General features: G+C 30.4%; 1 protein-coding gene across 6 annotated transcripts in view; it reads left to right on the top strand.

Moving 5' to 3' along the window:
- Positions 1-2,013: 2,013 nt before the first annotated feature.
- The window catches only part of LOC138939776 (metabotropic glutamate receptor 8), a 131,702-nt gene continuing 107,616 nt past the window's right edge, over positions 2,014-26,099 (top strand). For 3 of the 6 annotated variants that reach the window (XM_070307944.1, XM_070307938.1, XM_070307945.1), the window contains exon 1: positions 2,427-2,540. In XM_070307944.1, the coding sequence (XP_070164045.1) occupies positions 2,524-2,540 (17 nt within the window). In that variant the 5' untranslated portion in view covers positions 2,427-2,523. Of the gene's footprint in view, positions 2,272-2,426; positions 2,541-20,384; positions 20,453-26,099 lie in introns of those variants that run through there. The other 3 variants (XM_070307939.1, XM_070307940.1, XM_070307941.1) reach the window with 3 other exon arrangements.

Genomic DNA, 26,099 nt, shown 5'->3' with positions numbered 1-26,099 from the left:
CGAAGTGAACGCAAACTTCGTATTGTAAACGATTTGTCGTTTTACATGTACATGCTGTGTTCGTTAAGTGAAGCGCACGCTTTCATTGTTCGCGATACAATTAAGTCATGCTTAATACAGTTCATAAAGCCTCTGCTTTTCATATCTAAAATGTGGAATATTAATGAATTTATGAATTAATTTTACGTTGTCAATATTTTAAAACTTTGATGTTGTATTTGTATGTATTTAAAAAAATTTATTTGAAACTTAAAAAAGAAATATATATTTTTTTATAAGCAATACATTCGGACGTCAATTTATAAAATACATTTTAATTTTTTACTTTTTTTTTTTTAGTTTAAACTTAATCGCCTTTATATATATTAATAATTTAAATTATTAATAAAGATATTAATATAATAGTAATAAAAATTCGTCAAAGAGTCTATCGCAGTGAGAGAAGCGACCGATTTCTTATACAGTACATGTACATCTCTTTAAACAACATTTTCTTGGAAAACCCAGTTGTTTCAAAGACAACTGAATTGGCAACTAGATCTTATAATTACGAAGAATAATAATAAATACTAAATATAGCTAGGATATATAAATTTTACATATGATTTAGTTTGATGCATTTTGCGTATCAATTTTACAAAACTTTTTAACAAAAAGTATAGATTAATTGAATATCTATATTTTTGTATTACGTAAAATAATTAAATAATAACAAGTAGTTACAATGTTTAGTATCGAGTTAATTGACTTGCTATGTATGCAATCTGAATAATTTATTTTATCTATACTATCGATTGTAACAAGCAGTCTGATAATTTTCTCATAAGAATTGAAAATTAAATTCCAATACAGAGCGCGTATAATGACGGTTAGTTGATTGTGGATGAATAAATAAATCATGTATACGTTGTTCGTACGCAAGTGCATATTATACACAGTGTGTCATAAGCTTCCTGGATTACGCTAGTGCGATTTACGCGAATTAAATTATATATTCTGATACACTAATCTTTAAATTACTTCCTTACTCATTGTCAATATGCATTACTGTGTTTACATCCACGTTCATTAATTCTCGTTGTTATAACGATAAATCAATTTTTATTACCATTTCTTTTTAATGAGAAATTGGCTTTAATTAATATGAAATTTTATGGACTATATGCTTCAAAAAATTATAATATTTACATCTCTGTGTGTGTGTGTGTGTGTGTGTGTGTGTGTGTGTGTGTGTGTAATCGGATTTTAGAAATATTATTATGTGTTTGTATGTGTGTGCCTGCAGTTTACTAACAGCTCTTGTTAATAAGATATTAAAAGTTTAGAATGTTCTCTGTGAATTTTCTGAAAAATTATTTAAAGTGTTGGAGGGTGAAAAAATTAATTAAGATTCGTATCTTTATGATAATTATATTCTCAAAAGATAAGAGATAAAAATTATATGCACAAACGTATATACAATATAACACATTATTATTCTTATGTTATAATATTTTTTTTTTATTTGGTAAGATCTGTGCTTTTCAAGAAAGAGAGAAAGAGAGAGAGAGAGAGAGAGAGAGAGAGAGAGAGAGAGAGAGAAAATTCAGCTTATGTTAATATACCATGAGCGAAACACCCGCTTAATTTTCCCCTTGTTTAATTATACCCGAATCAACGATCGCCTTGATCTATTTTCTGCTACGCATTCGATTTACATCGACGATTATGTTTAATATTTTGTTAATATTATTTAATTCAAATAGAAATAAATCTAACGACAAGACGGTGACCGACGATGATGAGGACGTTTCGTTGCTGCTTCCATTTCGACGGGCGCTGATGAAAAGTCGATCGATTCGCGCGGGGGTGGATCGACGGGGAGCCACTCTTTTCGAAACGTGGCCCATCCCTTTCGAACAACCGACAACCCTTCCTTCTCACCCCCATCAACGGCGCTTGCGCCCCCAAATGCTTTCTATAAGAGGCCGAGCGCCTCTCGCGCCGATTTCAGTCTGTCCCGCGGTACCGGCAACGCGGTTATCGTTGCCCGCGTTGTTGCGAATCCATCCCCTTCGAGGACGATATCCCCATCATGATGCTTCCCGGTTTCGACTAGCAAGAGCAAAAGAGAGAGAAAGAGGGAGACAAAGAGAGAGAGAGAGAGAGAGAGAGAGAGTGAGCAGAAAGAGCTCCTCTTCTCCTCCCTTTCCTTCTCCCGCCATCGCGATAAGCCAAGCAGCGTCGTCGTCGACGTCAGCAACGACGTTGCTCCTCCTGGACGCAACCAGCGTACGTTGATATAAAAAGAGAACGACACACAGTAGTTCTGTCCATTGTTGCGCGGACGTGGCAGCGGCTCCTCAGAACTGCACTTTGTGAAAAGCCCTCTTCCTCTTTTTCTACGCGGCATGTGGTTGTGTCTTTGTGTACATTATTTAATTAATAACAAACACGACTCTCTTTTATGGTGGATATTCCTCTTTATGTTGCTAAATAGTGCGTCGATGGAACACAATTGCTTCTCGTTGCTCGATAGCGGATATGCAACTATCTGATCGGTAAACTCTAGACGAAACTATCCTTGGCTATTGTGTTTTGTGCGCAATGGATTTTTTTTTTTTTTTTTTTCTTTCTATGGTGAATGACCGTCGATTTTCGTTGTTGCTCAGGAAAGATAGAGATTCTCTTTATGTTGTCGTTGAATGCCGATTTGTTGAAATAATTGTTTGATAGTAGAATGAAGACTTTTCGTTATTGTATAAATAAATCACTTTGCTGCTCGGGTGACTGATTTATTAAACTTTTGCTATATAAAATCTTATTTAATAATTATTTTGCTGAATTTATTTTCAGTTGTTCAAATAAGGATTATATTCGGTCGACGTTTTGTCAAAGAAAAATATATTTAGCACTCGAAATATATATATAAAATAAAACATTTTTCTAAACGTTCAATACTTAAATAATGTGCATTACATATTTTAATATAAAGAAAAGTTAATATTGAATTAGATATAGATCGCATTATATTAATCCTATTTAAATTCAGAGATTCTCCATTCAAATACGGATGGAAAATTTCTAGCCTGCTCGTTAACATCGTAAATTTCTCGCATATTAGTTGCCTGCAAGAACAGCAGTTTTTAATGAATTAATCCAATTAATTTAAACTCAATTAAATTAATTATCTTTCCCTATTTTGAGCTTAATATAAGTTTACATAATTACAAAAAAAAAAATTAACAAATTAAAATTTTTTTTTTACTCTTGTTAGTCGCGGGTGTTCTGAGAGATTAGGGAAATAGGATATCGGCCACTTTCTCTCTCTCTCTCTCTTTCTCTCTAGTTTTTAGCTGGAAAAGAGAGGGGTGCATTTGGCGTTTGTATCTCGTTGATGTCGCCGTTGCCCATTGCTTGCTCTTCGTTTTGTGACACATGCAACAGTGAAGCTTCCGCGATGCTTAACGTAATTCCAAATTTAAATCGTGTTTTTTTTTTTTTTTTTAATTTACAGATAGTATTTTTCGTTTAAGATTTTTAAATAGAAAAGTTATGATATTTTCATAGTATTTTCATAAATTATATAATAGCGAACGATTTGACAGCTGAAATAGAATGTCATATTCGATTTATTGTTAGTAGGAATTCTGAGGAAATCAATATATTTTATATACTCTCAATTAACTTTGCAAATGCGATAACATCTCAGTAACAATATCTCCGCTATCGAATGGATATGCTAGCTAAAAAAAAAAAAAAAAACGAAAGTGGATCATTCGCAAACGAATGAGATCTCCGCTTATCGAGAAACCATCGATAAGTGCTAAGGTACTGTTGCGGGATATCAATTGCGTGGGAAGGCATCCCGTTGCAAAGATGGCGTTTAATGGGGTTTTGTTTTTCTTTTCTACTGAGTTTTATCGATTGTGATGTCGAGAGAAATTAGAATTTCAGCTTTCCAAAGATCTATACGCCTTTTTCAAAATATTTATCCTGAAAAATTATAGTATTAAAAAAAAAAGAATTAAATTACAAAATTAAGTATTGAATTCTTATTAAAATAATAAATATCTGATGGAAATAAAATGCTATCAACGTGTTCATATTTATAACGAGAGCTGAGCGCGCTGTTTGGTATAACGGTGTTTGCTAATTTTAGAACTTTCGTCAGCATGCAATTCAATTTGTCGTGAATTTCAATTATTGCATGCGAAGCGCATGTATTCTTTTTTAATGCAACTATTCGTCGCATCAAAATGTGCGATAACAGATGCACATTTTATGTCTTTTTTGTCATATTTTGAAATTTGACGGATTCAGCGAGAAAACGTCTAAGAGAATTAATAACAATTTGTCTTCATCTTGTTGTCATCTTCTTTTAGAAATTTTTTAAAATCTATACATATAGAATGCTCGTTTCATAGTATACATATTTCTTGGCAGACAGAGTTCCAAAAATGAAGCTATTATTAAAGCAAAGCAAAATCGTTGAAAATTTTAATTACACTTTATTGCTCCATTTATTAGTAATGATGAGAAAAATAATTTATGCATTGTGTTTTTGAAGTTGCTAAAATAATTCTTTTAAAATTGATTTTAATCTTGAATTACATATTTGTGTTACATATTTGTGCTTAAACAAAATGTGATCAAAGATGATCAAATATTGATATTATCAATAGAGTGCTTTTAATGACTTTTTTTCTATGTATAACGCAGCTTACTTAAAGTATGTTAGAAATTTATTGCATATGACAGATGCTCATAACATCCGATATGCAACGGTGATATACGAGAGGAGAAATATCGACGCCCATCCGCGCCGAAAATTATTTATGACATTGCCAACATGTATATTGCGATGGTTGGTATCTTGTAAAAATGCCATCATAGTAAAATCTCACAGGAAAATATGATAGAAATGCAAATATCTTTGCCTTTACTTTAGTATAATAAATATTGAATCAAATCGAATCTGTTTCACGTATCCTCCCTCTCTTTTTCTTTGTCTTTCATATGGTACACATAGTTTATATATATATATATATATATAACATTATAATATATTTAACTCAAAAATTATTTTCTTATATATATTTCTTATAACTTCCATTGCTCTTCTATTTCCTCGTGCAAAAGAATTCGAAGAATTTAATAAAAATATGTAATAAAAATATTAAAATAACTTCCATTGCACTCATATTTTCTCGTGCAAAGGTAAAAAAAATTTAATAAAAATAAAAGCATATTTTTATCCTGAAAAAAATTAAGAGACAAAGATATATATAATATAATTAAACTATATATAAAATTTAAATTATGCGGCATACATAACAAAGTATAGTACATCAAGATTTATATTAAATTATTTTTATTTATACCAGATTCTTCGACTTTTGCACGAGGAAATAGGAGCGCAATGAAAGTTTAAAAAATGGTGTTTAAAAACACCAGTGTTTTATAATTAATGAGCTACACGTGACCTGTTTATACCACGAGCGCTCTATTGGGTAATAAGACAGAATAATAAAGTGACATTTCGAAAATGATGCATCGTTATCGAGGGAAACTTTATGCTTACGAAATGTTGTATGAATTCGAAGGAAGAACGTTGGGAAGATATTTATCGATTTCATGAAGATGCATAGAAGTTGCCAATTTCGGTATCGCTGGAATAAATTTTAATCAGGAAAATGTTAATCTTGAAATGGCTATCATTCAAAAAGTTTGTGAACGAAACAAAATGAAGTCCGAGACCGAGTTAAATCTCCGTTAAACTACTTATTGTTAGCAATCGCCGTGAGATAACTCGCTTTGCGATTCCACTTGCCTTCCTTTCGGATCAGCGATCTTATATATTGGAGTAGAAAAGTTAGAAGCAAAGAAAATGATGCACATTCAAGTGGATTAAAACGGAAATGTAAGATTACTTCTGATCTAAATATGATATTGCAAAATCTATAGATTTCTCAAATACAATTTTATATATTCTATATTTTATATTATATATTATATATTAAAGATATATACTAATTTTATATTATTTTAATAATGCATATGTCAGATCAAATGCGAAATGTATTATAATATAATATTTAAAAAAGTAAATTTTTTTTTAAATATCGTGCGAAAAAGAGGTTTTTCCGAAATTATTGATTGTACAAGTTTTAAATGCAAATATTTATTTTAGATAGATCTTGAAGCTTATTTTCATTTTTAACAAAATTTGAAGCGTTTTGTTACAAAAATTGCAATCAAAATCTATAATAATCTTACATTTTTAGGTACTTTATACATAGATACGTATCACATATATATTTATATGTATATACATATATGGAGTTTTTTTTATAAAATCAATTTTTTTACAAAAAGGCTTTTTACAAAACGCTGAACTTTTAAGCACTTGTAAAAAGCTTAATTGGATTTTTATAAAAAAATGCTTGATTTTTTTTTCTAATAGCTGAATTTACAAAGTGCTTGCAACATGAAACAAATATATAAATTTAATTTAAATATATTTCGAACATGCAATTTTTAAACTTGTTTATCGTATAATGTATTTAAAATAATAAAAAAAAATCTGTTATCTTATGTTTATTAAATATCAAGGCGACGATTGATTGTAATTTCTCGCGTTTTATTGCGTCTAAGATAATAGCGATGCGTTGGAAAACACATGATCGAGTTATACGTGTATTACGTAGATTCGCTTCTGTTGACATGTGCAAATTTATTTTCAAGGTTGAATAATTCACAAGGGAACAGCTATTCGCATTTCTAGATTCTCTTCGTGGATTGAGCACAAGTACGTCATATGAAAGTGAGCACGTACGCAAATTATCTCTCGAAATAACTTATCGGAGAGATGGAGAGGCGCAGCGTTTCTTTCAGTGCCTGTTCGCCTTGTGCTCCGGTACCACAACATAATGTAATGCGACAGATAATAATGTAACGACATGAGATTCATCGCGTGACATCCCCGTGAAATTTATGCGGTTGTCGCGTTCCACTTGCATAGCGTCTCGACATGTATCGTATTTTCAATTTGTTACATCGTCGCGTTTTCTCGCTTCTATACATATGTATATGTATGTGCATATTTCATATTTTATAAAGATCATTGCACAACAAAATAATGCAAAATATTAAAAATTGATTGTCTTTTTCGCACATGTATAACAATATATATTGCAATTCTTGCATGTGCGTATTGTGTATCGTCATCAATGCATGATTTACGCGTCTACAGATCAGATTTTGATAGTAGATTATATGCAATATAAGCTCTGCGATTATTAAACCCAAATAAATATTGATTATCGAAGATAGTAGTAAAACGATCGTGATACATACAATAATGGAAACTATATATATATACTGGGTGGCCCATTTTAATCCATCCAGTCGAATATCTCAAAAACCAAGCCCGGAAGAGAAAAATGTTTCAGACAAAAGTTGTTTGGTTTCGAGGGGGCCATAAGATGGTACCATTGGTTTGACCTTGGAAAATCATTTGAAGGTCATGTGAAGGTCAACTTTAAAATCTTAAATAGAAACCCCCATTTTTTATTTAGTATTCTTGTAGCATGCCTCGAGAGCTTTCCGAAATACTGTAATAAACTATTTTTTTATTCAGTACTTTTTGAGTTATTTTATATTTTAATCTGACATATTTTGATATAAAAAATTAAATATCTCATAAAATAGTTAGTTTTTGATAATCTTACCGTAATATTTTTATGTACAGAATAATGATACAAATCAATTAGTATAAAAAAATAATAGTTTTAAAAAAAATTATTTACGATGTATTTTTTTAAACAATGATTTGTTTTTTTTTTTTTTGCATGGAAAATATATTCTAAATTTTTTATTTTTTTTAAACACTTTAAAATATATATATATATTTACAAAATATATTTTTTCTATAATTAATATTTTTATGAATACATAAAAAACATGTCAACATCGCGCACGCGTGTCGCATGTGATGATTTATAATTTCAGCATTATTTATAGAATTGAATTTAAAGAATTGAATTGTTATGCTTATCGCTTTCATAAAAAGGTCTACATTTAAAAAAATTTTCCTCTCATGATTACGTAACCTTTTTATATTACACATCCGTTAGAATAAAAAAATAATTGTGTGTAATTTGAGAAAATATATTTGTATTTTATAAATCAACATTATATCTACTATAACTTCTGTGGCATCGTACCGGTGAATAAATATTTAAATTATGAACTTTTCATCAAAATTTCATCAAAATCGGGCCTGGATCGGATACAGAAGTTCAGACTAAATTATTTTTTATTTAAATCTCAAAGTAAATTTACAAACATTACATCAGATTTATATATAAAATATGTAGAAATATAGAAAAAAAATGATTGATATGAATAATGATTATGGATAAATGAGCGAAAATATGGGAGGAGAACAAATTCTTTATTCTATAAACTAAACTACGATTAACTGAAGCAATTAATTTAATTTTCGTTAGTATGAATACGTCTTCGATTACTTTGATTTCGATCTTCAATTTTCCGCGAGATCGTAGATTGAAAATTTGGCATGGAAACTCGAGAGACCTTTGCATAGCTGATTACTGACGAACTTCATGATTGACTTGAATTAACTTTAATCCAGCTTAAAAACTTTATACAAAGGTCTACCTTTTTTTTCGTTTACGCCAAAAATCGGGAGTCGTAATTAATTCAGGACTAGAAATTTTTAATATATTCCTTTAAAGAACAAAATAACAACGATTTTGTAAAATTAATATTTAATATTTTCTTAATATACACGCTCTATGTCTCTTTTATATATATATATATATATATATATAAGAAAGAATTTAAATATAAATATGTATCGCATAAAAGAAGTAAATAAAAATGCAATGAAATGTGAATTTGATAAGTTATCACGTCATATGGGATTTTGTCGCCAACCTCGAGATAGAAAGTTGATTTTTTACCGATAAAAAATTTAAATTTATTCGCCGGATACGAATAAAAGAAATCTCCTGCATTTTGAATTACATTTGTACTTTCTGTACATTTCGCTAATTTGCATATTAATATGTGGAATATTTCTGCTTTGCTCTTCCTAGCGGAATAGCCGGATGATTCCGCTGAGATAGCGATTGCAAAAACAAGAAAATTTATCAAAAATTATCAAATTTGTATATAACTGTGAAAGTATGAAAATTTTGACACTATATTTTAGCATTATATTTTATATGAAATATCGCGATTAATGTTGGCAAAGATATTAAAGATTTATCCTATATGAGTTAAAATGCAAGCAATAATTAGTCATTATATATATATATATATATATATATATATATATATATATATATATCCGAAAGGTTATTTTGCTGACCATTTGCGCGATATATTTCGATCGAATAAAATACGCAAATACAAATCTTGCGAAATATATTATTATTAAACGGTTGATATACCACACTTTTTTCCGTTACTTGAATTATTTGATTCGAAGATTCGTATATAATTTTGCATTTTAAACCCAGAAATAGCGGATATATTATACCTAAATAGCGAGAATTCAAAATACGATGCAAAATATATTCGATTTTAAACATATTTATATATGTAATATTATCGCTGGTAAAAATATCGCAACAGAATATTTTATGAAATATATAATACTTTATTTTTATAATGATTTGATATAATACTTTATTTAATTTCTATTTCCTATCGCTTGGATCTTTATTTTAGATGAATATATATTGTATATATTATATGAAATATATGCTTGGATACTAAATAATAGTCGCTGTGATATATTCTTATTTATCATTTATCATGAGAATTAATAGCGGAAACTAATAATTGATAATTATAATAATTATAAGAAACGCAATCGTGTTTAACGTCTTCCGATATTTTTCGGGGTCGCTTTTCTCGAAAAAGGCTGACGCGATGACAGATAGAGTAGGTAGTTCGCGCAGCTACATACTTTCCCATTTTAGTCTCACTCTACGTGGATCATAAAACAAAACAATAGTATAAACAAAACGAGTGTCGAATTTGTCAGAATACAACGTTCTGTTTATGTCACGCGTTGTTATTCTTTTTACATTGATTAGATTCTGAAAATATTTATCTTCGACTCGTATACTTATTTTTATATTTATGTTGTAATACTAATAATTGTTCTAAAAATTTAAAACATGAGAATCTGTCCTTTCCTAACAACAGAGATCGCCACGGTTTAGCGATTTTCGAATGTAAAACAGATTCTGATTTCATATATATGTATATAAATGTTATTTTCGCGTAGTATTCCCTTCTTATAATATAATAAAGTTCTTCTCGTGCGCGATTAACGTTAATACTATTGGGTAAATTATCGCGCAATCATCTATTTTATCGATTAAAATTAATAAATCATTTATGTGAGAATTAAATTGTTCTTTATTTTTTTAAAGCTTATATCTAGATGAAAGTACTTTTTTCAAGAAGAGATTTAAATTTATATTTAAATTCTACACACGCAGAAAAATTTCTCAAGAAAGTCTAAATAATTTTATATATAAATTTTATATATAAATGTATATAAATTAAATATTTCAAGATGCGAAATATAAATCTTATTACAGCCGATGCTAATTATAATATAATAAAGTTCTTCTCGTGCGCGATTAACGTTAATACTATTGGGTAAATTATCGCGCAATCATCTATTTTATCGATTAAAATTAATAAATCATTTATGTGGGAATTAAATTGTTCTTTATTTTTTTAAAGCTTATATCTAGATGAAAGTACTTTTTTCAAGAAGAGATTTAAATTTATATTTAAATTCTACACACGCAGAAAAATTTCTCAAGAAAGTCTAAATAATTTTATATATAAATTTTATATATAAATGTATATAAATTAAATATTTCAAGATGCGAAATATAAATCTTATTACAGCCGATGCTAATTATAATATAATAAAGTTCTTCTCGTGCGCGATTAACGTTAATACTATTGGGTAAATTATCGCGCAATCATCTATTTTATCGATTAAAATTAATAAATCATTTATGTGGGAATTAAATTGTTCTTTATTTTTTTAAAGCTTATATCTAGATGAAAGTACTTTTTTCAAGAAGAGATTTAAATTTATTTTTAAATTCTACATACGCAGAAAAATTTCTCAAGAAAGTCTAAATAATTTTATATATAAGTTTTATATATAAATGTATATAAATTAAATATTTCAAGATGCGAAATATAAATCTTATTACATCCGATGCTAATTAAAATTGTACCATTAATATCCGCTTGAACATATAGTCGCCAATGTTCGTATAACGTACCAATCTTGCGCGCGCTATGCATCTCGCATTTGTTGGAAATCCATTGGTTTCATAATCCTTCTGTCTAATGCAAATATATATTTCAAATGTAAATATAAAACGCAGCTGACGTCTCGTTATGGACGAGAATCGCATTGAAATACTCGAACAAATTCGTCGAGCTATACGTTTACTCGACATGATCGGATAAATTGCTGATATCCGTACGGTAGAAGATAATTGCTTGTCAATTACAATTAATATTAAGTTCGTGTGCTGCATTATTATTGATGAAATAAGATCTAAACATAATTAATAGTAACAATTATAAATAAGATTGCAGATAATATTAAAGACCGTAATAAACAACTATGATTTTATCTACAACAAAATATTTAATATTAACAAAATAAAATTCCACGATTATAAAAAGTAACAGAATTTGTAAAAAAAAAAAAAGGATAAAATTCTTTCGTTATATATATTTTTCTATATAGTTCGCTTATACGTATTTTTGATATAAGATGAAATTGATATTTTTAAAATATAAGAAATAAGCCTAAAAAAGTAATTTTTAAACTTAATAATATTTTTAAATAATATTATAATAATAATATATAATTGTTAAAATTTTTTTCATATATAATTTTATTATAAATATAGTTTTAATGCATAAAAATGATTTCTCTCTCTCTCTCTCTCTCTTTCTCTTTGTCTTTAATACATTCAAATAATATATGTTGCACCGGTATTGAATCGATTAAGCAAGGAGAAATGTCTTTTGGCGGCAAGACATTCTCTCCAATTATTCGCAGATGAAATATCACGGGTATAGTCTCAAAGCGGATGTTGCAGTGCGCGGTTGCACCGCATCTCCGCAAACAGGCCGCGCGGTACATAGGACGCATAACTTATAGTTGGTTGCACGTCCGGCCAAAATGGAGCCATGGGTATATCGATTATGGCATTTCGTCTCAGATTTCCGAGAGCTACTACCGAATCAGCTTCAAGGCAATACGTATCAAAGTGGCCGCATTTCGATAAAAGCCCTTCTTAATCCTTCAACACTCATCGCTCCTTGCGACTCTGTCGGATCGTTCGACGTCATCATTTTCCAAAATTTAAAGCCGCTCATTACGTAAAGAGGCACGAAAATAACGAAAATAAGCTTTAGGAAATGAAAATTTTTTTATACGCACTAACGAGAGGAAGAGAAAGAATAAAATTTTATTAATTAGTTTACATAATTTAGTTTTTTAGTATAAAAGTTTTTTTTTTTTTTTTTGTGAAGAAAAGTTAAGAGGTAAATTGTATAATCGTAAGACAATGATCTTTTATTGTGAGTATAATCGTTTATGCATAGCGCAATCACAGGTAGAGCGATTTCGAACCGTATTAATATTTTTCGCATCAAAAATTTTGATTGACACAGTAATTCCCCAGCGAATCATCCAATAATTTCCGATTTGCTTGGCACATTCAATTTCGTTCATCGAATGATGAAAAAGGAGATAGGGATCGGTTTACCTCTCAAATGCACTCGTATATGGTAAAGTATATGTATAATAAACTCATTATTCTAAAAATTTTGCGAAAGCTACAAGCAAATATTAATTAAGATTGCGTATACATTATCGCAATGCATGAAAACTTAAAAATTGTTTAACCATAAATATTAGATGATAAAATATTGTATTAAAATTGAAATTGTGAAATTATCATATACATATACACAGGCATACACATGAAAAAGCAAAACGGTTCGCTTTTTATACATGTCTAATATACAATAATAAGAAAATTATATAAAATATATATTGTTTCTCATCATATGGAGAAGAGTCAAAGGAGAAGAACCAGAGAAGAGAAGGAAGGAAATAAGCCTTAGCTTCTTCTCTTCTCTAAGGAATGATGGAGGAGGTATTAGGAAGGAGGGCAAAAATAAGGGGGGTGGAGAAGAGAGTAGAAGAGGGAGGAAGAAAGTTTTTGATTATGGAGATGGAGGATGAAGGGGAAAGGGAGGAACTGTTAGGGAAGAAGTATGAGGTTAGGAAAACGTGGGAAGTGGGAATAGATGACGACTTGACGGAGATAGGGGAAGAAGGGATGGAAGAGAAGAAGCTAAGGTGGAAACTGTTAGAGAAGGCAAAGGAGGAAAGAAGGAAGAAAAGGAGTGCGGTAGTGAGTAATAGGAGGATCTGGGTAGATGGGAAGAAATGGAAGTGAGATGAGGAGAGGAAGGTATGGTGGGAGAAGAGAGGAGGGTAAAATTTAGCGGGATAAGAGGAAAGTGTTATAGACGTAGAAACAAGATTAGCGGTAAGAGTGGAAGAAGAAAAAAAGATACGGACGGTAGAAAGTATATATGTGAGGATGGGAAGAAGGAAGCGAAATGGAAGAAGTGTGTGAGAAGGAGAAATAAGTTTAGGAGAAGATAGGTTACGAGAGTAATGTAAGAAGAATTGGAGAGGAGGAAGGGAGCAGAGAGGGGAGGATTTGTAAAAAGTATAAGAGAATGTGTAAGAAGGAGGACTTTGTAAAGACTTTGTAACCACTTTGGGGAACAAATAAAGCCTATTATCTATCTATCTATCTATATTGTTTCTCTCTTTTTTTTTTAATATATTCTGTTTTCTTAATATGTAAAAAACATGCAAATGAAATGAAATTTTGTTTCAGCATTTTATTTAAAAATTTTACGCGAATATATCGCGTATATATTTATATATTTTGTAGAGTGATATAAATTCTCTTGATAAATGAGCAATTTTATATAAAGATAGGATTAAGTGTTTTAAAACTTGTTAAAGTGAATATATCGTATAAACTTGTGCTTGTGTGTTGTAGTTAAATTTATTAGATTTTGAAAGTTAACTTGCGCCACTTTAAGATAAAACGGCTTATATATATGATGACACGAAAGAAGACCAATGTGAGCGGAAGGGGAACATTTGCCGTACGATCTATAAATAAATCCCTCGCCGCTTTTCATTTTCCATAAAAGGTGCTTTTTGATAGCGGCGGTTTATCTGCGGGAAAATTGTGGTTCGTATATTATTCGCGGTTCCCTTCCACTTGACTCGGATGTCCATTCTCATTTTAATGTTATCCTTTGTCTATCTTATATCTCTGACATAATCTTCTATAATATACGACTTTATAAATCTGGCTATATATTTTTACTGTCCTCATTATTTATCAGTAAAAGATCGACGTCATTCTTTAATAATACTAGATTATCAAGATTTCTCTAAAAAAATTACTAGCAATTACTTTCTTTTATTATCTTTTAATTATACAAAAATATTAAATATTAATTTTTTAAACGCATTTTATAACTTGACATATAATATCCTCAACATTTCATTGCAATATGTTCGCAATGATAAGAATGACATATAGCCTTCTTAAATTAATTGACAGAATATTGTAGAAATTTTAATTCTTCGGTATGATTTCCTTACGAAGTTTTATTTATTATTATGAATAAATTTATCTAGTAGAAATTAAATATTGATCTTAGAGATAAGTGACATTCGTATATTTGATCACATATTGTTAAACAACGTTATTTAATTTTTTACTTAATAACGGAATAATTTAAATTTGCCAAATATCATATTTACTATATATCACGGCTTTTAAATCCAATGTAAATTAATCATGATTAAAAAAATATTCTCATTCCACGCTAATGGACAAAGATATACCGTGTATCGTATGATCGATCGAAGTTTAATGTCGCTAATATTAAATTTTGTCGTATTGATTGTAAATTACGACAATTATCGCGAAGGGACGGTGCAGGAAATTGAAATCCACTAGCCAACGTCTATTCTGTTCCGTTACGTCATCGATCGATCATACGGCATTCCCATAATCCGCGTCGATTACCAGATTGGACAATTTCCACGACGCACAATTTGATATGAGAAAACTTTCTTGCCTTTTTCGAATTCTGCACATGCGCGCGCGTCAAATCCTTAAATCTCCTTTGCATCCTTCTCTCTCGTTTAGAACTTCCAGCCAATACAATTTCGGCCAAATCTTCGAGACGCACGGGTGACTCACGTCGTGAATATCGATGAGAATATTTCGGTAAGCAGTTGGAATGCAAATATGCAGGGATACAAGTGTTTCATCGCGCTCCTCTTATATGAATCTTCGATTTTCTTTTTTCGGTTCTTTCGAAAATTCTGTAATAATAATTTTGACTGAGTTGCGAAACTCTAAGCTATTTGTTTGTTTCATCTCGTTACCCATTGTAGTAATAAACGAGTTTTCCTGTTCTATTTGCGAGAGAGTCGAGAGTGTTTACGTTTGAGACGCGATTAATATGAACTACGTTTCGAGGAAAAGAAAGTTAATTTTAATTATCGCATGTATTATATGTATTATGTGCAACACATGCTTTTATAGAAATCTTTTATTATTTTTAAAAGCTTGTTGTTAAATACTTCTGAAAGTTTATAAAAACCGACTTTTTTTATATAATATCAAAGGTAATTAAAAATGTTTCTTTCTCTGACAATTGAACAATTTTATTGTGATTTAAAATTGAAATTAAATTAAACTTATCGACCTAACGAATGTCGATAAAAATCGATAAGAAATTTTGTATTCAATGTGGTATCGAAGATTGAAGGAAGAATATGACTGCAAAAAATTTCATCTGAACTAAAGTATAATTTTGCGATTATTTTTATAAATTACATCAAAACGTCCTCCAGTTTGATTTCTTAAGATAAATTCAAGTGATTACCTATCGCGTCTGCATATATATTGAAAAACTGAAACTTAAAATATCAGATAAATATTTTGTTCGAAATTTCAAAGTCAAATATTAAACCGCCATTCGATATACGATCGGCAGATGTTCTTCTTATCGCGAATCGAGCAACGCGAGGAAGTGATGCGCGGATCTTCCGCGTTCGGTGACCGCGCGTTTGTTCGATCGCGAAAGTAATCCGCTTGGAAAAATGGTACGGAGATGTCTCCATGGGGAAGTTACTCGCACCCCTGTCCTCGAGTTTTCAATTCCGGAACGTCGATAAAATCTCGTCGCTTCGCATTTCCGTTAAGGAAGCCTTCGGATTTTCGGAGCGCAGTCGCCGCTCTCCTACGCGATCATAGAGATATTAACGTTATCCCACGTCATACATCCTCCCGCAGCTTCATCTATTCTCACAATTACGGAAATGGCAAAGATGATTTATAATCTGTAGAGCATATCTGGGAGATTATTTGGACACGAATCGTTTCATACAAATGAAAAGGAAAAGGAGAATTCTAGCTAGCAGAAATTTATTATCATATATTTCCGTATTATATTGTTTAAATTAAGAAACTTTTTTTTATGATTATATTTTACAAGTCAATTTTTTTGCTATTATACATTTTAATAGTAACATAAAAAAATATACATAAAGAAATAAATATTCTATGAGATATATACTAATTAAATAAATAAAAAAAAAGAATATATTATTTATTTACACATTATTTACATTAAAGTATCATTAATTTCATATAATTGAAAACATATAAGTTTTTTTATTATATTCAATTTTTCTTATTTTATATCTTTGTAACACGTAAAAACAAACTGAATTGTGCAAATTAGAAACTTGCTTCCTCGTCATTTTATCCCACAAAATTTAAGCTTCTTTAAGCATGCGGATTTTTCAATTTCTGCTTCCTTATAAAGGAAGCTTGTGAGCAAAATAAAAAAATTAAAGAAGTTATAATAAATAAAAAAATTTAACCCGATATTTCAAAATTTGCGAAAGTTATTAGGTGTACAACTTTGCTTCCACCGTTTTTTGTTCCGAAATTCGAGGCTTTATTGTAAAAAACTGGTTATACATTTATGATTCGTTTTGAAATTGCTTGTTGAGTCACTCCCAATGATCGTGCCAATTCTTTTTCACTTTGACTCAAGTCTTCATTAAGTAATGCCTCCAATTCTGCATCTTCGAAAACCTTCTCTCTTCCACCGCTATGCCGGTCTTCGACGTGAAAATCACCGTTCTTGAAGCGTTCAAACCACTCACGACACGTTCTTTCACTAATAGCGGCTTCACCATAAGTATTTGAGAGCATTCGATGAGCCTCAGCCGCAGATTTCTTCATATTGAAGCGGAAAATTAAAACCTCCCGCAAATGACGAGAATTTGGCTCGTAAACTGACATTTTCAATCGAGAATAACTTTACGATGCGGACACAAATCGACTAATGTTTCTATGGGGTTACGTTGACAGATGCCCAAGTTTATCGCATGACGTCTATGATCTATTTATTTCGACCACTACTTACCGCTAAAGCCATCTATAGGAAAACGGCGGAAGCAAAGTTGTACACCTAATACAACAGGCGTTTCTTAAAAAATTAAAAATTTTATAAAAAGTAAACCTTCTCACCGATTCTCACCAAATTCAATACCAACTATCCTTTAATAATATTCTATCCAGGTAAAAAAAATTTAATTGGATATCTCAAAAATTGCGGAAGTTAGCGGTTGCACAGCAAATCGCGTACATACATACATACAGACATTTTTTAAGAATATGATTTTTCGACGTTTTAGAACATTCTGAAGACATTGACATAAAGAACTTAAAAAAAAAAATTTTGTCACGAGAACAAAGCTTCCTCTATAAGGAAGCAATATATTTTATGTATTACAATAACTTTATTTTTCTTCTTCATAATTATCACATCTCGTTAAATAGTTTTAAGCACTTTGATAAATATTATTGTGTATACGATTGCGAATAAAATGTTTATTTTCTAATATTTAATTAAAATACTCCCGCCTAACCTAAAATAATATCGCGATTATTTTCATAAAATACATTGGAAGACGCGTTCAACTTGTTTTCTTAGGATAGGTTAAAGAGATTATCGTTATTTGGAGTTTATTCCAGATTTAGTGCTTTTGTATCTAAACGATTCTTACCGAGCTACGATGTCGGAGATGGAATATTATTACATTTTAACACGATGTAGATCATAAGTACGTCGTTAGGAAAATTGATAAGAATTGGACGAGAAAGCCAAGAGGAAATGTGGAAGTGAGAATTAACGACGCGGGGCAGGTATCAAAGGTGTTACTAAATGAAGATGGAAGATGTAAATGAACCAGTTTCTTATTCAATTTGCTGTGAGAATGGGAGACTCAGCATATCACCAATGTGCCAATTTAACTTTACATTTTACGGCTTTTCCCGATGAAACAGCAAGTAGCACTTTATTAAAGCTTTGTTGCCCCAATATGCGTATAGACTTTGTGTGTGCACAAAATATACTCTATAATATTTTAAACAAATTAAAATATTAATTTTAATAGAAAGCGAGCAAATAGAATTTGATTTTGAAAATTTAGCGATATTAAAAAGAGATATGGCGCTATAAAATTTTTGAAGCTTATACATTAATTGCGTAAGTTTTGATTAGAGTCTCTTAAAAATGCAAGCAACAAAATTTTACATAAAAAAAACAGATATACATTAATTATAAGAAAAAAAGATTTTATTGTACGTAAAAAAAATTTTGAAACATTATAAAATATGGATAACGGTAAGAATTGAGATCCGTATCGTTACAAATATTCGTCCTTTTTAAAATCCTCGATCTGACAAAATTGATACACCCCCACACTTTCACGTTTTCTCTAAACAAATATGATAATATGTACAGGAAGCAAAGGATTCGGGACTAAACTATAGAATGATACAAATACAATACTTTAGCTTAGTACTTTAATTTAGTGCTTTGTTCTCTTCGGAAAACATTTGTAGAATTCGTTGACGTATATTGATCTAATCACGTCGATTGCCATGCTCGTCGTTTCTCTATTAAAAAAAAAAAAAAGAGGGAGAGAAAAATCTGGTCGGACAGGATTTACATTACTCTCAGAAATTGTACCGTAGCTCGTATCGGGGATTGTTTGGGAAAATACTTGACTGTAAATTCCGTGGTATGCCCTATCTAATTGGTTTTCCGTGTATATTGGGGAATTGTGCTTACTCATCCAGCTACGTGAAATTGCGGCCGCTTGACAATGACGACTTACGATGTTTGGCACACACGTGACAAATCGCTCCGAAGCATCCAGTCTTGTGTTATGTTGGTAGATTAGAACGTCAGACGCTACACAATACGAATAACGCTTAATCATACTCTCAATCGAATATTCTAGTTATATAAATTATTAATATAATGTCGCGTCTCTGAGGTTTTCGTAATTTCGATCAATAGGGCGAAAAAGAAAAATATTGCAAAATGTATTTCGATCAAAAGATACATCAGATATGGTATTGTTAGTTGAATATTAATACGTTGAAGATTAATATGTTTAACATCTTGCAGATATCTTCTGTTTCATATAAAATTATCCCAAAACAGATTGAATATCATGTCACATATTCTTGTTTTGTACAAGTCTGTTTTTCATTTTGTTAATTTCTATTCAGTATTAATTCTTTCGTGAAATAATATAACAGATAGATAAAGAAATATGATTTAATAAACGAGAGTATACGATAAAATATGGAAAATGATATCGAGATAATACGAGCTGGAAAAAGCTTTCTCATCCTAGTGACTACTTCCTATGGCAAGCGGAAATGAAGATTCGCAGTCGGGCGCATGAACGAGGATTGCTCGAAGTGACCCTCAACTATGATCGACCTCATATCGCAATGACGAGCTCTGCCGATTCAGCATTGGAAGTTTCATTCGGAAATCTTTTTGGATTCGAGAAAATTACGAGGAAAATTTTAATTTTTCTATCCCTATATTGTAACAGATCAGCTAAAGATTTTTGCAACATTCGGCTGCTTCCTTATCATACAATCATTTATCACGATGCGTTCGATGAAAATGAAATAGTATCCTTGCGTCAAAGTGCAACAAGGTGATCATCACTGCAAATTTCAACGAACTGCTTTGTGCATTTCTGTCTGAGTTATGCCGTGCACTTTGCAAGGAGCACTAAGATTCCATCGCACATCAGGATTTAATGGCGAGCAAGTACGCTCGAGAACTCGAGGAATCCATTAGGAGTCGTGCGGAGTTTATAGACAGAGGAAAGGGATGGCGAGAAGAACAGAAATAGATGGACGTAAATATGCTTTATGTGAATAGCTTTATATGAATTTGATGTGTCTTAATAATTTCCGATCCATGTGTCGCAAAGTCGCTATAATTTGCGTCTTACAGCGGACTTTAACGGATAGCGCAAACGAATGGGAAATTGGCGGGTAATGAGTTTTAGATGAAGCTTCGACAACCCGACACATAGCTATCGATAATCAATGAGTGTATATACAATATATATACTGGGTGGGCCATTTTAATCCATCCAGTCGAATATCTCAAAAACCAAGCTCGGAAGAGAAAAATGTTTCAGACAAAAGTTGTTTGGTTTCGAGGGGGCCATAAGATGGTACCATTGGTTTGACCTTGGAAAATCATTTGAAAGTCATGTAAAGGTCAACTTAAAAATCTTAAATAGAAACCCCCATTTTTTATTTAGTATTCTTGTAGCTTGCCTCGAGAGCTTTCCAAAACACTATAATAAATTATTTTTTTATTCAGTACTTTTTGAGTTATTTTATATTTTAATCTGAATTTTATATTTAATCTTTTGATATAAAAAATTAAATATCTCATAAAATAGTTAGTTTTTGATAATCTTACCGTAATACTTCTATGTACAGAATAATGATACAAATCAATTAGTATAAAAAAAGAAATTGTTTTTAAGAAAATTATTTACAATGTATTTTTTTAAACAATTATTTGTTTTTTTTTGGCACTAATTAATTTGTCTTATTATTCTATACATAGAAGTATTACGGTAAAATTATTGAAAACTGAATATTTTACGAAATATTTTCTTTTTTATATCAAAATATGTCAGATTAAAATATAAAATAACTCAAAAAGTACTTAATAAAACAATACTTTATTATAGTGTTTTGGAAAGCTCTTGATGTCAGCTACAAGAATACTAAATAAAAAATGGGGTTTTCCATTTAAGATTTTAAAGTTGACTTTCACATGATCTTCAAATGATTTTCCAAGGTCAAACCAATGGTATCATCTTATGGCCCCCTCGAAACCAAACAACTTTTGTCTGAAACATTTTTCTCTTCCGGGCTTCGTTTTCGAGATATTTGCCTGAGGAGATTAAAATGGGGCACCCTGTATGTGTGACCGAAAATATTTGCAAAGTATCTTTAATATCTTAGTTTACGTATATATCTTAGTTATCATAAAAGCAACTAAAAAACATTCGCAAACAACTCAACGGTCATCGGTGATGAAAATTAAAAACGCGATTTTATTTCTGCGACATCTCCGTGTCTATATATCGTACGGTGCTTTAATTAAAAACTAATTAAATTGGCTTTTCCGGCTTCTTTTTACGGTCAAATAGTTTTGATCAATTTAAAACCTCGTTATTCTATATTATATATAGAATTAATCTCAAATTGAATATGTAAACAAAAAAAAAAACATAAATCGCAAAGTATAGATAAGGTACAATTTTGTAATCATATAGTAAAATGGAAAAATTTATTTTTATTACATAAGCGAAAGATGAATAATCACACTGAAAAGTATTGTGAATACCATATTGTTCCTCGTGACAATATTTTTACAATTGCCGCGAAATGTCTGATTTCACGATTGCGAAATCTATCTTGAATTACTAGGCAAGACATCATTGGATGTAGTCGATCTCATACAAAGGGATGAAAGTCGCATTCAGCTCTTTTTTTGCGAATTGAGTTTAATATCTGGAAGAGTTGGTTACTGGCTGAGAGACAAGAGGAAAATGGTAAAAAGAGAAAAAATGCGGATGAAAGTTCGGAGAGAAGAAAACGTAGAGTGCAATGCAAAGTAAAAGAGAAAGAGAGAGATAAAGAAACGAGAAAGGAGATATGATGCAAAAGATAGAGGTTGAAAATACATCGGGAATAATGTAATATTGATTTACCAAGTATCTTTTTTTTTTTTTTTTTTTTTGTCTACAGCATCGATGTGCCAAAGGGCGTCGGATGTTGGTAGTAACTCGAAGAGTTAAAATTTAAAAATGAATTTTTCCACAATTTATGCCTCTTAGTATGCATAGATTCGCGTATACATTTATTGAAATTGATAGTATCATTTATTCTACTCGATTCATTAGCGAAAAGGTTGCGGGGCAACCTTTGATGGAAAATTTATATACTCATGAATGTTCACATAAATCGCGAAATTTCATTAAAATCAATAGAATAAATTAATTCTGATAGTATGTTGTTTAAATTTATTAGCTAGTACTTTCCATATCTAACTGATGCTATTTAAATCTCATCTCGTATCATATGTGACTGAAATAGCCATGCTTGAGCACTAAATTTGCGCTAAAAATGCTGAGATCGTTGTTGAAGTTTAATTTACACTCCCAGAATAAACATCTCATGAAGATGTTACAATATTTCACGGACATATATAATTCTTCTCTGTAAAACAGCTGGTAGCAATCGCGATCCCGAAATAGAAATCTCCGCAACGATTCATTCGGGCAATTAATTTTCGCCGGTGAATTGGAACGTGCGGAAACCTTTATGAGAGGCGCGCCTTTTGTCTCGCAATCTATCGAATTCCGTCGGATTTTTTCACGATACCGAATGAAATTATCGAGTCTCGTTATGGTGGTTCGTCCACTTCAACGATCTATCTTTTTCAATCACGCTTCACCTTTTCGATTCGTCGATATTACACCGTACAATCGCTTTTACGCTCGTTTAACTTCACTCAGTCGCATTTACGGTTGATGCACATTGCATTTGCACCAGTCTTGTACTTTGCATCTCAAATGCAACTCTGCTATCGTGTATATTCCAGATAATTAACTCGCGATGCTCTGCATTAATGGGGAAATGTATACATATCCTTCTAAGATAAGCTTATTAGAATTATTAGAAACGCACTTGTGATACTATTGTTGATACATTGTAAATGCCATTTACGACATTGCGCAAAATCAAGATCAAGAAAAAGACAAAAAAAAATATATATATATATATATATGTATCTTTTTTTTAAATATATATTTTTCTACAAATGTAAATTCAATCATTTGTTAACTTATATATACATTGGATTTTATATATTGGAATTCTATGACAGTTTGTTTTTATATATTTCTTTTTTCTTATATTGACTTAAACAATATATATTTGCAAGTTACACCGCGTCAATGGAATCTTGAATAATAACTGTGAACAGATAATTTTACAAATAATTTTTTTGATCTATCGCATGAATTATGATTGCACGTTTCATAATGATCTGCCTCTGTCATAATATAGATTTTATGTAATTTAGTTTTGTTACGATGTTATACAGGGTGTTCCATTTAAAGGACTCAAATATCTCAGAAACACTGCGTTAAATCGAAAAACGTTTCAAACAAAAGTTGTGTGGCTTCAAGGGGGCCATAAGATGGTGACAATGATTTGACCTTGGAAAATCATTTGAAGGTCATGTGAAGGTCAACTTTAAAATCTTAAATGGAAATCCCCATTTTTTATTTAGTATTCTTGTAGCTGACATCGCAAGTATTGCGGTAAGATTATCAAAAACTAAATATTTTACGAGATATTTAATTTTTTCTATCAAAATATGTCAGATTAAAATATAAAATAACTCAAAAAGTACTCAATAAAAAAATACTTTATTATAGTGTTTTAGAAAGCTCTCGATAATCAAATGATTTTCCAAGGTCAAATCATTGTCACCATCTTATGGCCCCCTTGAAGCCACACAACTTTTGTTTAAAACATTTTTCGATTTAACGCAGTGTTTCTAAGATATTTGAGTGGGTCCTTTAAAATGGGACACCCTGTATATAAATAATGTAGGATCCGGTGTACTGTGTCAGTAGTAGATGTCTCTTTCAGGCTATTATATTTTTCTTTTTTCTCGTATTTTCTTTCACACCCTATATCATTTCGCGAGCGCAAACATCATAGTGTTTTCAGCGCATCAGCAAATTAAAAATTTTTCGTAATTTCGAGCATAGTTGCGATCAAAGTTTGAAAAGATGCTTAATAATTTTTACAAAGCAAATTAGACGATACAAAGATTTTTTTAATGATTTTTCTTGATATTTTTGTTTTATTTGTGCGTGTATGTATGTGTATGTATATATACATATATAGACAATTTTGACAGTATGATAGTATAACTTTTAACGTTAACTTATATTTTAATATTTTGCGTCTTAAAATTGTACCTTGTGCAAACTACAATCCTGTTGTGTATATGTGTGTGTGGCCCAACGCATCTTTTTTTTTTCTTTATTAGTTAATAAAAAAATTATGCCACTGTTTGACAGGTAAATAAGCACGTTGAACTGTTTATGAAAAATAAATTTCCGTTGCTTTATCGTAAGTTCCTCTTTTATATATATATATATATATATATATATATATATATATATATATATATATATGTTTTTTATCGCAGAAAATTTATATGTAATACATAAAAGTATATTTATTGATAGCATGTCGATAGTTGTAACAATACTACAATTGTGCTTCTTGCTTTGTATCAATTCTGAAGCTAAAACTACCAATTGAATCTCTCGAAGTCTTTGAAAGTTAAAGAGCTCTCTTTATATTCTCTGCCATTTTTCTTTCGCAATTTTTTTCCTTAAACACAGACACACAGCATTTGCTTCTACTTTCAAATCATAAGAGATAAAATTTGTTATTGTTAAATATTATATTATATGCATATATTTTATTATTAATTAATTATATAATAATTAATTGCATTAATATATCATCACATCATCTTAGATGAGTATAACAAAACATTTATTATCAACTCAACAGCTTTACATTGACATTGTTAGTAAAAAGGAAAATTATATGCATTTTTTTTTCTTCGTATAGAATGAAAATATTACAAAAGAATGTTATATAGAATATTTTTTAAAGAAATGCAATGTCAATATTGAAAGATCATGAGAAGTATTTATTCTTTTGTTAATGATCTCTTCGATTACTTTCACGATAATCGCCATTAGATTTCCTGAGACGTACCATAGTATGAAGAGTTATGCAACTACCATGAAACTTCCATTGAACTACCATGACGGTGACAAATTTCTCGATTTCAACAGCTACGCGATTCCCATCCTTTAACTTTCCGTTTCTATTCGCTGCGATCGTTTATCAGAAAACTTCAGATTTCACTCTATAATGCATTATGCGCTTTGAATACGCCCTAATCCATTTATTTAGCTCGTACAATTTGCAAATTATGCATAGACTTTTAATATCGATGTCAATTTATTCATTGTTTATCTGTTCACGGTTCTTTTTTATAATTTTGGAAAAAATTGGATTTTTTTTTTTTTTTTTTACAAAATGTTAAAGAAAAATGTTGAAAAATTAAATCCTATAATTATTTATCACAGCAACAAATGTACGATTTAATGTTATGACAATTACAATTATTCTATACGCGAAAGAAAAGAGAGAAAATTTTACTTTTTTTCAAAATCATCTACACGCGTACACATTTGTTCCAGTGTGTTTCTACTTTAATATAAAAATATTAATATGATAAGTAATATAACAAAGAGAAATAGTCAAATTTTATAATCAATGTTTCCAAGATGATCCTAAAAAAGTTATCCATAACGCATTACAATATTTTAAATATCTCGAATGACTGTGTGTGTGCGTGTATGTGTGTGTGTGTAAACATTCAGA

This window comes from Polyergus mexicanus, unplaced genomic scaffold, assembly GCF_030449975.1.
Source record: "Polyergus mexicanus isolate NDT 795.1 unplaced genomic scaffold, iyPolMexi1.0 SCAF_15, whole genome shotgun sequence".
Taxonomy (NCBI): domain Eukaryota; kingdom Metazoa; phylum Arthropoda; class Insecta; order Hymenoptera; family Formicidae; genus Polyergus; species Polyergus mexicanus.
The sequence above is the reverse complement of the archived record's forward strand: the minus strand, read 5'-3'. Positions and strand labels throughout refer to the sequence as shown.